This window comes from Argopecten irradians, chromosome 6, assembly GCF_041381155.1.
Source record: "Argopecten irradians isolate NY chromosome 6, Ai_NY, whole genome shotgun sequence".
NCBI lineage: Eukaryota > Metazoa > Mollusca > Bivalvia > Pectinida > Pectinidae > Argopecten > Argopecten irradians.
The window spans coordinates 44,978,174-44,991,662 of record NC_091139.1 but is presented as its reverse complement, the minus strand read 5'-3'; the positions used below and the strand labels follow the sequence as shown (position 1 = coordinate 44,991,662).

The following is a 13,489-nucleotide window of genomic DNA, read 5'->3' as shown; positions in this document are numbered from 1 at the left end:
TGTCCAATTAATTGTCTATAAATAGTGCGCAGATCTTTAACAACAACTGTCCTTGGTAACGGGGACGCTTCACTGAGACTCGGTGTGTATTCAGTCGACAAAATGGCGGGGGCTGTCGTCTTGAAGAGGAAGAAAAGTTGAACTTGATACTGACACCTCCCTCTCAAAATGGGGTATGTTGATTTTTTTTATAAAAACTTGATGTGCATGCACTTAGAGTTTCAGAACAGTTATATGCCATTTTACTGTAATTTCATTTACAGTGATAAGAGACTCGTAAACTGCATACTGTTTAAAGCTATGAAGACCTAATCATTTAGTACTAATCACCCATGCGTTGCTTATTAAGTAATTATAATAATCAATTGGTGGTTGCTTATATTTTTAAATAAGAGGTATCAAGTGATGTCAAGATGATCTATAGCACCAGCATGCTCTATGTTTGTTTTAATTACTTATATCATTTAATTTGTACTTAAGTTTTTGTATTCTTATTTGAAAAAAACATTGCAAAATCTAAACGCTCACTGAAGACATATGTACTTTGTGTGTTTGTATCGATGAAGTTGACTAATGCTTCATGCTTGTCCGGTAGATATTTAGAGTATTGAGTTGTAATGAACAGGAAGCTACACATGTAAGATAGCTAACACATCCTAGATAGCTGTTTCACAGACATTACAGTCAGATTATATTTAGATAAGACCCCCTTCCAGTACTGACCCACAACCTACTCCGATAAGCTTTACCTAGTATCAAAATTGTGTCTTTTAACGGATTACCTATGTAACGTTCTGGTGTTATTTCTTTATCGATTATAATATCGATTGAGCATGCATCTTTGTTAGATTTGTGTTCACACATCTCTTATCTTTTTTGTTCGTGATAACATCAAAATAATTGTTTTGTTTCCATGATCTTATGTTATTTTGTAAAATAAGAACTTTAGTCTATATGAAAAAATATACCGGGTTTTTAAATTATTGATTTATAAATAAACTTCCATTGAATCTATTGATTATGAATTCAATCCCAGTGGTAAACACCAGTAAACCTTTGCTGTTGTAAATCGTGCTCCCTTGCACGTAACAAGTATTTTCATTAGTTTGAGTTTTTATTACGTGATATATGACGTCGATGTTTGTAACGCCGAATTGGATTGGCTGAAACATCCGCATAACTAAGATTTCTGATACCCTCAACAGTGAGTTGTGAATAGAAAGTGGATTAAGAATAAACATAACAAATTATTATGGTGTCATATATATATACCATGATGATATCCTGTTTTGGAATTGACTTTTCACATTTTCATTTTATAATGAACTATTCCGTTTTCTATGAATAGAGTAATAGTGGATTTTGGACTATTAGTTTTGCGTTATGCCTTTATAATTTTAAAACGTAGTCGAGAAAATCTTAAATGTAAATTCCCAAGCAGACTCTCAACAATGTATTTATCATGACGTGACCTATTTGACTCTAAATTTATTAACACGGAACCCCATCACACAATGTAGCCCGATAGATTACAGACAGCGACTTTACTGCCTAATCTATATACTATGTAATACACAATGATAAATGACAAAGACGTATTGTTAGGTCTTCTACAGACGTATAATACTGGGTGTTTAAACACTGCACTGTGTAATGCAGAACACCGCCATACTCGGACGATAGGATTTAGTTTGGTTGAAAAGAATATCTTTGTGATGTGCACTAGTTGACAAGTTTATAACCACAAGACATAAAAAACCTATAGAGAAACTATAGCTTTGTATCGATAAAATTTATCTTTTTAGGTTTATGTTATTTAGCCTATATTATTTAAATAGAGTAAATCTTTTCAATACGAAAACGTTTTCTTTATTCAGCATTCTATTCAACAGAAATTTAATCTCATTTAAGTTATGAGACTTAAACCTTGTACCTCATAATGGGTACGCGTTTTTGAACGTTTTTTTTTTTTCAAAAAAATATTTTTTGGATGTCATGAAATGCCATGATCAAATTAGAGAAAAACATATTACTCAACATCTTGAATACCCCGGATTGGAGATAGTTAAATAACACAATTTCAGAACGAACCAGTCCCACTTTCCAGTATTTGTGACGTTATATTCATTGTACAAAAAGTCCCGCTAAAATATGACGTCACAATCACTGGAAGGTGGGACGAGTCGTTCTGAAACTACGTCGTTATACTACTTAGTATCTCGAAATCGTCATATGAAAAAAACATCTAAATATGTAGCGGCATAACATGTTTATATTTCAAGTTATATCCGATTATACCTGAGTAAAGTCCCATTACATTGCACTATATATGAACATAAAAACTGGTCCATAGGATCCTGTTGTCCTGATAGGCATCGTTAGTAATGTCAAAGATCAAGGCTACTGATAATTACACCTACTTAAACTGAGTCTTCAAAAGAAAATGTCCAAAGGAATGACAGAGAAGACATCATTCTATACGCCAGTATTAGTTGGGGGTAAAAAAGCTTGGATCTATGTCTGAAGATTTGTCTATACACAGTGTTATTGTATTATATAAAGCAAGGCTATTGATAAGTGAAGCTACTTCAACCAAATACTTAATACTATTTTAATGGGTAATATAATGAATAAAAGAGAAGAAATCAAATAAATAAATGTGGATGTCACCTTGAAACCATGAAGAATTTGTTGCTATATACATTGTTGCTGTATTCGAGATATTGATTGATTCCCAGCCAACTCGACGTTAAACGATTTAAATTAACATTAAATATTCACATTATGTATTAGTTTAAACCTGGATTGTATGCTACTATAACAACATAGTAATTTAAACAAACATATGTACATAATGAAGTTTACAGCGACGAGTATTTAAATGACCTTGAGTTTAAAACCTGGTCGTCACTTTGTAGGTACTCAGTCCCTGTATAGACATATTAACGGCTGTATTCCAGATAACACCGAATCCTTACAAACGTTTATTTGAGGATACATTGACTTGAAGCAGTACATAAGCATTGAGTTTATAAAATACAGGGCACCGTTAACACCCATGGACAAACTTATACTAATTCATCTATACTGTAATGTATTGTAACGTCACTAGGGCCAAATAATGGATGGTGAATAAATCAATTAAAGGGAAGCGGGGAAACACAATAAATAAATAGTGTATTTGTTATAGAAGTGTTTACGTAGTGTATACCACACATTGATTCACCAGGTTTGTTTAGATATGTTATTAAGAATCCCTGTCTGATGGTGAATGTTGCCTTAGATCAGACCACCGTATTGTCCTGGTCTTTAAGTTTTCGGCACATGTTGTTTCATGGAAGTTTTATTTACATTGGCGATTGGTATATGATAACATCGTTACTAGAGTTGAGTGGGATCACTGTATTACATAGGCATTAAGCTAATGTAAGGCTTCAGTGTGTATTGAACTGATCACCAATATATACACATATTATGTAGTTTATTGGTAATTAGAATTTTGTTGATTTTCCGTAAATTGTGAAAAGGATATTGTTCTTAACAAGATTAGTTTTACATCGAAACATTATCTTTTTGATTACTTGATCGTTCTCATCCTGAATGAAAGTGACAAGTGAACTTAATACTTATAGATTCATTTCCTGAGAAATGGTATACACCAATATGTGATAGTTCACTCTCGTTTCAGTTTTCAACACTGTAAAACGGATTGCAGTGTATAAAACAGGGAACTCCGTGGAGTCAGAAATGTGCCACATATACGAAACACAATCTTATTACTACGTTTTCACTTTATTAACTTCTTGGGTTTTCATTTTAAATCTTAAATCATATTTTGTCATTTTTGGAAAAGAACATTTGCAACTTATATCACCATGTTGATTTTTCTTTCCCAAATGATATTGTAACTATTCTATCGGATGATACAAAAGAAATTTGTATATTACATTTTCCATTTGAATATACATGTTGTATTTTGGTACAAATGTCTTTACTTTAAGTTGGATATCGTATCCTACCATACTTTTATAATTAAGCGTTGTTGACATATTGTGAATTCCACCTTTACGTACTCTATAAAATCTTGTCAATATTTAGGTCAGAAACAGGCTTTGTTTGTAGTTAAGCGCTTGATTTTGTTGACGGTTTATCAACATGTGTTTGTGTATCATTGACTTTGTTGATTTTGTTCTTCATAGTTGTAATAGGTCTATCCTGTCATTTAGAACACAATGATAACGTAAACATGTAACTTGTGGTACCCGTATTACACACTCTGTACACTCTCATACAGTTTGATATATATAGGTACTCCAACAAGTGAATGCTGTTTATCATGCTTATTACATTCGAGTTCATTTTTTTAATTTTGAAGAAAAGACACGAGTTTTAACGAATTTATTTTCAAAATTCAAAATAAATTAAGAAAATAAACATAATAAATCTATCCCATAATTTTAAATCTATATTTATACCGTGTTTCTCGCCTACATCCAGGGGAGCTAACTACCAAATATTGCGTCATACATATCTTCTTTCCATCAAATATATTATCTAATTAGAGTCATTATTCTGTTTGTTATACCTTAAATACCTACCTGTTATAAATGCAATTTAAACGAAAATACACTATGAAAGGTAGTCCGAAGTTGAAAGTCATTCATTATCAAGAGAGGTTGGAGATGGCCAATGAGAGGCACTCTAGGTGATATCTCAATTGTGAACCATGCATAGTTATTGGATTAACATAAACAGTTTTGTGTCTACTTGGTTTTTTCCCCGACGGAACTCAATGGTGACCAGGTGGTTAAGATGTCTGCCATCGTTCGGCCTTTATATCAGGGCTTCGGTAATTAAGTGGTTAGGGTATCTAGCATTCAACCACAAGCCTGGCACTTTTTCGTCGTGAGGATCATGGGGTTAACTAACATTATAACATTGACCTCATGGTTGGAACGTAAAAGGTATATTAAAAGTATCACTTTACCAACACATCTTATCCTCTAATTGAAGGCCAAGATTGAACATATGCCATGTCCTGACAGTAGATATGAACATGTTTTCAGTTTGAATGCTGGGTTTGTTACGCCAAAGATATCCATATCTAGTAATAGGGAGTTTACATATTATTAATTTTTTTCTATGTCATCAAATCGGAATATTACCTAAATGTCACTGTCATTATTGTTTTATTATCATGTTATAAATATGTCATTTTTATTTCGTGATTTATTCACTTGGTTTATAAGACTACTTATTACATATACCAGACAATATACAGAAACCACTAGTGGAACTTAAAGTATAATGCGAAAATATCGAGCAGATGCGTCATAGTACAAACATAATTAACCAGAGTAAATAGATTACATAATTGATCGATTACCTAAACCAGGTACTTGTGTAGCAAATTCTATTTGTTCAAAGACAGGAAATATTCATGATGAATGTTTTGGCAATAATTCAATATTCAAAGCGCCTAACACAGTAAAATAGCCTTGTCTTATATATAAATAAATTTTCTTTATTTTACATAGATTGCAAGACAAGTGGTATAACGTACACAAATCACTTTCGATGGCCAGGATGTATACGTGCGAGCCTTGACCTTCGAGTCGCAAAGTAACATAGCCTTGACATTCGTGCCGGAAATTAACATACCCTTGACCTCGTGTTACATAGTAACTTTGCCTTGACCTTCGTGTCGCAAAGTAGCATAGCTTTGACCTTCGTGCCACACAGTATCATATAGATCTGCTAAGCCAACTTCTAATATTAATCCTTATTTTTATACCAGAGTGATTGAAAGGGCCCGAACGGTGGAGCGGGATGATGACCAGGAGAGCGTGTATATGTACTCCTCTCGCCCCACTACCCCCGGGGAGCGGAAGGGCCTACTGGTCAGGTTCCAGCTGGTCAGCCGGACACAACCATGTGTTGCCTTCCATTACATGTCGGTGAACCTGCATAGCAAGCTATCCGAACTCAGGCGACCGATCAACGCCCACTTCAAAACATTCTTTGATGGAGGGTTCATCTTCTTGTGTAAAACCAAAGAAGTCATAAAGGCCAAGGAGAGACAACTGACGATATTTGATATCCTTCCCAAAATACCAAAGATAGAAGAGCTTGATATATACGGAAGAATACGAGAGCAGCAGCGAAGACTTCCATCCGACAATTTCTTATACCCTGGCGTACAATACAAGGAGGTAAGTAAAGCAAATTTGTACAATCAAATCCAAACAATGTTTATTTTCTCATCTTGTCATGAAACGTTTTGTTTGTTATTTCAGCTGTCTTATGATATCGACGGGAGGCGTCATTTAGCAATGTGTGCGTGTGTAGTTTTCCTGTTCGAGAGAAGCAAGGTTAGTCACTGGCCACCAGACAAGCTCCAAGAGGAACTCAGTGCCGGCATGTTGGAGGGTTTTAGTTTCATTCCCAGTGATATAATGTCTTGGAAGGAGAAACTTGTTGGTAAGGATAACATATCAACATGCTAATTTGAGTCACATGTAACATTAATGAAGACTATGTGTAAGTTTTGCGGCCAGTAGCATGGTCTCATAGGTAACGATGTAGGAGACGTTGTGTCAGGGTTGGTGTCGACTTATTACCACTTGGACTCCGATTTTATTTTATCTCTTGTTCACGAGGTCTGAGTACGTTTCAATCTGATTAAAATACAGATCCTGATATCACTCCGTTCAATAGAGGATCTGACAACATCCCATAATGGGTCATGTTTGAATGACCTTTGTACCACGTGTACTTCAGATACAATGCATTTTCTACACACTACTACATCAATTGGCAACGCCATTTCGTCCTAGTATACATTTACATTTATTTGTAATTTTATTATTAATTGTTGTGTTGTTTTGGCAAAAGGACAAAAATAATTCTGACAGCGTTTTCATACAATTTCGTCCCCTTAAAGTCACATTCAAGATTCTTGCAGCAGCAATTTGAATGGCCGATTCCAAAGGACATCTGGACATGGCCCCTAATGGGATGTTGTCAGATCCTCTTATCCAACGCAGTGATAATAAGGATATGTATTTTAATTAGATTGTGTACGTTTTATAATTTATTCTCTTATAATTCCAGAGAGCCGGGCGACAACAATCCATGGCTACGCCGCATGCAACCAAAAGAAAGAATTAGAGACCGCCATTCATCAACTTCCCGATTCCACTTACGTGCAGAATATGAAAGATCAGAGAGGCGCCGTGCCTCTCCATTACGCTGCTGAGAACGGTCACCTAGAAATATGCGAGATACTGATTGCTACCATCGGCAAGGAACTCATTTATCAGCAAGATGTCAACCAAAAGACGCCTCTGCACTGCGCTCTGTACAGGAGAAAGATGAAGACAAGTGTGTATCTCCTACAAATGAATTCAGACCTGGTACGACCAGACATATACGGAAATACTTGCATAGATCTACTGCTCCAACAATATCCAAAAGACATTGAATTTATCATTTCAAAGCTTCAAATAGACTGTATAGATGAAGTACTCAAATACCATCTCGCGCGGTTCGCAATGAAGAAGGGAGATGTTAAAATGACGAAAAGATTAATTGACAGCGTTCAGCCCTGTGCTGATGATACAATGGGAGAGAGTTTGCTTCACGTAGCTGCTGACATGGGTGACTCGGCGATAGTGGAGCAATTGATTGCAAACAAGTTTGAGTTGTCAAAGAGAGATATAAAAGAATATTTGCCATTTCACAGAGCATGTGCCAAAGGAAACAAAGACATCGTATATTTGCTTCTATTTCACGATATGGAAGATTCTGATATTTGCAAGGGAGTGTCTCTTGCAGTGAAAAACAAGTGTTACACTATCTGTTCAGAAATACGCTCGAAGAAACCTTCACTGGTCATGGATGAAAATTCAGTATGTACCATTATAAATCACATTGATGCAGCGCTCAGGAACGTAAGCAAAGAGGGAAAGAGCAAAGAAAAGGATTTTAAAGAATGGGAAAACCTCCTAAAGAGTGTAATCCCGCTGTTGAAGGGAGAAGAGGGTGTGCTGGAAACTTACCTATATGATTGTGGGAGAAACAACCTTTCCGATGCCTTGTCACTGCTCGGGTCGGCCGGGGCGAATTTCAACGATAGAGATTACATGGGGAGGTCGCCATTACACGAAGCTGCAGAATGCAACAGCAGTAAAGTTATCAGTGTTCTATTGAAGGGGAAAGCCAATCCCAACGCAGTTGACTGGAGAGGAAGCAGCCCACTTCACTACGCATGTGCAAAAGGACACTTACAATCTGTCAAAATACTGATGGACTCAAAAGTTGAAGCTGGAAACCAAAATGCAGGTGGAAGAACACCGTTACTTGAAGCAGCTCATTCTCGAAAATTTGAAGTCGTACAATACTTGGTGTCCAACCATAAGAATGGCATCAATATTACAGCAACTGACAGCCATGGCCAATGTATTCTTCATCACCTTATTGGAATGCCAGATAAAGTCGTGGATCTGATCCTTGGAAATTACCCGTCCATCGAACAAACCACCACATGGAAACATTACAGAAGGACTCTGTGGACAGACTCCGTAGAACACTCTGCCTGGTCTCGGCATATCATTGCTTCCCGCTTCCGCGCAACGGTGAATATTTCTATCACAAACAGTTATGACGTCAAGTACGCGGATTCGGAAACACAGGAAGTGCTGGAAGGACCCTTTAACAATGGATTGCATATTGCGTCATGGAATTCACGGAGGGAATCCAAATCAGATGTTAAGAAACTTGGAAAGTCCCCGAAGTTGAAGATGAAAGATTGTACGAGATGTAAAGATCTCCTCAAGATGTCGTCATATCGAGAGTAAGTATGGCTTGGATTTGTTCTTGTTAATTTGTTGAACTAATTTCTATCTATGAAAATAGTAAAATGCTCTATTCGATATAAATTATTACTTTTAACGGAATATTGCAACACTTTTTTTTCAAATTAAAGCATCATGTTACTTTTGCGCTTAACAAATGCTTGTAGCTACGGTAACTTTATTTTGAAGCGTTTTAGGTAGTAAATAGTTGTCATTCATGATAAATAGACAACTTCTATGAGTATTATTTTAATAGTATTTTTCTCTTTTCTTCAGACCTCATCGATGTACATTAGCCGCAATAAGACGGCATGAAGGAGAGGGAGAAATACGCAGCGTAGCATTTAAAGCTTTTAAACACCATTATGCCTTTAAACAAGACATCATATCGCCAGTTTTCAACGCAGTAAAAACGGGAAAAGCTGCGTTGCTAAAGAAACTGTTGAAATTTAACCCAGAATACATCAACGAAACCGACAATCTGGGTCGGACTTTGATAGAACTTGCCATCGACCAAGGAGCTGTGAAACTTGTCCAGACCTTGCTGGAGCTGCTGCCTCCAGAGCCTAACCCAGGACTGGTCTACCGAGTCCTGCTTCAAAAGAAGAAGAAGAACGACACTACAAGAAAAGTTCTACTAACCTCGCTGATTGCGAAAGGACATTTTGTCGACAAGAGGTTGGAGACTGGAAAAGTCAATCACGACGGCTGCACAGTTGAGAAAGGTAAATTCTGCTACAGGCAATGTTACCTGAAAGGTTATAAACCTTTGGAAGTTGTTGTTAGAAACAACGATGAAGACTTATTTAAATTGGTTTTAGACAAATCCACCGGAAAGAATAACTCAGTGGCTTTATTGATAGCAGCATACAAGGGACAACACTCAATGATTGAGACAATTAATAAGAAAGCCAATTCACAGAGAAACGACGATGATGCTGACGACGACGATGATGAACCTAGAGAAGAGGAAGAAATAGATGAACGTATATTGCTAGATATAGCTTGCCGAAGCCCAAATATCACTTCGGATATGATTAAACTTTTAGCAAAACTATATCCTGAAATGCTGGAACAAAACACACAGGGAATTTTAACAGATCACCCGGCCAACAGGCGCTATCTACAGTTCGACATACCGAAACAGACATTCCAGGAGGTCACATCGCTCGGCAAGATCATGTCCGGTGACTACGATCGAAAGAGGAGAATATTATCCAAGGACAAGATAGAAGCCAATGCCTGTCAGCTGTTAGATGAGGGTATAAATCTCGGCAAAGTTTTCTATTACACACATTCAAACAATGATAACCCGGACCAGTTCTTACATGGTTGCTGCGAATGTCTGCTGAAAGCTATGGAGAGGAAATTCTATAAGGTGGCGGAGCGTATTTTACAAAAGGAAGCTCAAACAATATGGAAATGCGCAATGGGTGTGACGCAATGTCGATTTCAGCACTCCTTCAAAAAACGGATGTATAATCGGAAAGTGAAACACATGCACGAACCACCCTTTATCGAGTATATGCTGCTGCTGGCATGCTCAGAGGATGCTCCAAACATAATTCTCCAGCTTCTGCTGCAACATGGGTTGAAAGAATTCGATAAAGATTCGGTGCCTTTAGATGACATGGACGAAGAATCGAGGGCAGCTGTAGAAAAAATACAAGATCCCTTCCTCCAGAAAATCGTTTACATCACACATTTAATGCCTCTGCAACGAAAGGGAAGACCTGACATTTACAAATTGGTTCAAATGTTGCCGAACATGTTGGGTGTTCTACAGTATGTGGATGGTAGACTCTTCACAATACAAAGGCGTCAGAATTACATGGGCAGATTCATCCGAACGTGCTGTACTCTATCTAACAACGGTGGGTGTTTTGATATCCCGGAAGGCCTCACTCCCCTCCACATGATATGTGCGCTGGACAACGTGGATCTTGTGAAGGAACTTGTTAAGGTCTGTATTCTTGGATATATTTCTGCTACATTTAAAATCAACTTTGTAGCCTTCAATTTCACAATGAAGCGTATTCCGTATGTACAAGTTATCTTTATACCGTCATTTCAAAAACTTGCAGATATCTAATTTAGTATGGCAATCCTTTTTTCGCAATGAATATTTAACATGCATTCAATTATTCCCAACCGGTTTAGATGTATTCAGACAAGGTACCTTAGCTACCACCTCTGTATCACACCACTGATCTGAGGACCACTTAACTATGAAAACATATTTGTCTTTGTCCGTTCGCGGACGTTGAGGACAGGTTTGACTTACCAATAATCTGCTTTCAGTGTGGCACGGATGTGGATATCAACAAAAAGTCAGCAGACGGCATAAAGCCAGTCGATGTGGCAGCAGCGTGTGGGAACTGGCCTGTGTTCAAGTTCCTTATCGATAACGAGGCTGATGTAGACAATGACACTCTCATGGCCTGTTGTGCCCAAGACAAACACAAATGTAAGTGACTTCATTTTGATTTTAATAATTTGTTAAAGATGCTCCACCGTCAGCAGAGCATAAATGATGTTCATCATTCGAACAATAATTGGTGTTTAACCGTGTATATATATATTTCTAATTAACACAAAATATATTTATTTTGCCTTTGGTGCATTACCAATCAGTACTTCATTCCATATAGGATATAGTGCCACTGAATTTTTTCGGGATGCAATTAATTATTTTTTATATTCTTAACTTGAAGTAAAATATGAAACTCAAACTTTTCAATGGTGGTAAAGTAAGTAACTTTTGTAACTGAAGAAAATTACTAAATCGTCTGGTCCTGTTTTTAATAGTAAAAAAAACATTTGTCAGCGGTGGAGCACCTTTAAGTAATCCACGGCTCATTCATGGGTTTCCGAATTGATCATGTAAATCGAGTATAAGGTATTTCTATTTCAAACCCAGAAAAATGCAGACAAGTTTATGAATAGTTTATATGATGGCATTTACATACACAAAGCTTAAAACTTGAATAAAATGAAACATGATTGCAGAGATCGAAAAATTATCGCAGATATATAGGAAGCCATGTTAGACATACATTTGTATGGATATGGAATAACACATTCAGCAACACGTCTCATAACTAGCTCTACTTTGCTTTTGATTATACAGTTTTGATAGTTTTTCAAGAAGAATTGTTTATATGGTGAAAACATAACTTTGAATAACCCTCTCTCTAGGTGTAATAACAGGAGTATCCCAAGGCTTTATGTTAGGGTCACTCCATTTCCCTCTATATATTATAATAGTAATAGTCTTTAACAGATGATACGTAATCCATCCTGAAGCATTTTTATTTTTTACCAAAGCCAACGATTATAAAGTTATAGCCAGGCATCTGGACCTTGGTAAAACGAGCCATTCGAGTAGGCAAATTAAGTGAGCTCGACAATTTAAGATAGCCGGAGTCTCCACAATTCCTAATACATACATTTATTTGAATTCGAGTTTATTATATAAACCTATATACTTGTCACTTACTAATGATTCCAAAATTAAAGTCATCAAAACATGGTACTTTGAATTATGTAGACGTTTAATGCTTTGTTATTTGGCTTTACACAGCTATGCACATTTGGATGGACAGAATCCACACAGTCCATGGTAAGACGGTGGCCACTGAGAAACTCAGACTGAAGATAGCCAAGGACCTGTGTGGGAGGTAAATCATCATTAATACCTTAAACATTCTAATTGTCATGGCCACTTAACTTCGGCGATTAGTTTCGGAATTTTGATTCTTTGGTGAGATATGTTGTTTGCGGTCACGTTCGAATCCATGGCGAATTCATGGGGATATATGTCTGATCACGAAATACGCTAAATTCGATCGCAGAATTAATTTGTTTGCAGTACGTGACATGCATTATATAGAGTCTGAACATATTGTGTATACCATATCAAAACTAATTCGCACTCTAGTAGTCACTCAGTATGACATTTGAAAATCTTGTCATGGCAAGATGATCTACTTCTATTTTTATACCTTTATTGATGTGTAGATTACATCCTAAAATAGATATTGGCAAATAATGAACACGGGGCATTGGAAATTAATTGAATTATTCAGAAAAAATAACAATTATTGATATTACATATTTATTGTGACCACTTTCTCCGTCAATTTCTAACTGAGTGGATTTTGATTTTGCTATACCAAACTATTGCCTTTGCACGACACAATACCAAGGCAACTCAGGTAACTTCAAACTGTACTTGTAGGAGCGACAAAGTAAAGGCCTCCTACACCACTGAGTACGGAGAAACACCTCTTGGTGCCGCTCTCCAGTCACAGGTCTGGTCCGTCGCTGAGTACCTATGTACGGTATCAGGTGGGGAGGCCGTCGTACCAATGCTACAGGGTATCGATAAAAACAGGTAAGATCTATGTACAAACTATCGTATTGTGTAAATTTTTCTCATTAAATTAGTAACGCTACAGGTATAATTAGTTATATGAATACGGCATCTGTGAATGGGTAATAATATAGCTTAACCGTAATCCGAATAGAAACTGATTTATCATATATCCCGTCTAGATGTCTTCGGAATTTTTTACAAAATGTCAAATGAAAATAGAAAAAGGCTCCAGGATCATGAAACAATCTTAGACTTA

General features: G+C 36.7%; 1 protein-coding gene across 1 annotated transcript in view; it reads left to right on the top strand.

Moving 5' to 3' along the window:
* The first annotated feature begins 34 nt into the window (after positions 1–34).
* The window catches only part of LOC138326021 (uncharacterized), a 28,246-nt gene continuing 14,791 nt past the window's right edge, over positions 35–13,489 (top strand). Inside the window, exons 1-8 of the mRNA XM_069272116.1 lie at positions 35–173; positions 5,798–6,212; positions 6,297–6,480; positions 7,114–8,854; positions 9,132–10,818; positions 11,157–11,322; positions 12,439–12,535; positions 13,096–13,251. Coding sequence (XP_069128217.1) covers positions 169–173; positions 5,798–6,212; positions 6,297–6,480; positions 7,114–8,854; positions 9,132–10,818; positions 11,157–11,322; positions 12,439–12,535; positions 13,096–13,251 — 4,451 coding nt within the window. The 5' untranslated portion in view covers positions 35–168. The remainder of the gene's footprint in view (positions 174–5,797; positions 6,213–6,296; positions 6,481–7,113; positions 8,855–9,131; positions 10,819–11,156; positions 11,323–12,438; positions 12,536–13,095; positions 13,252–13,489) is intronic.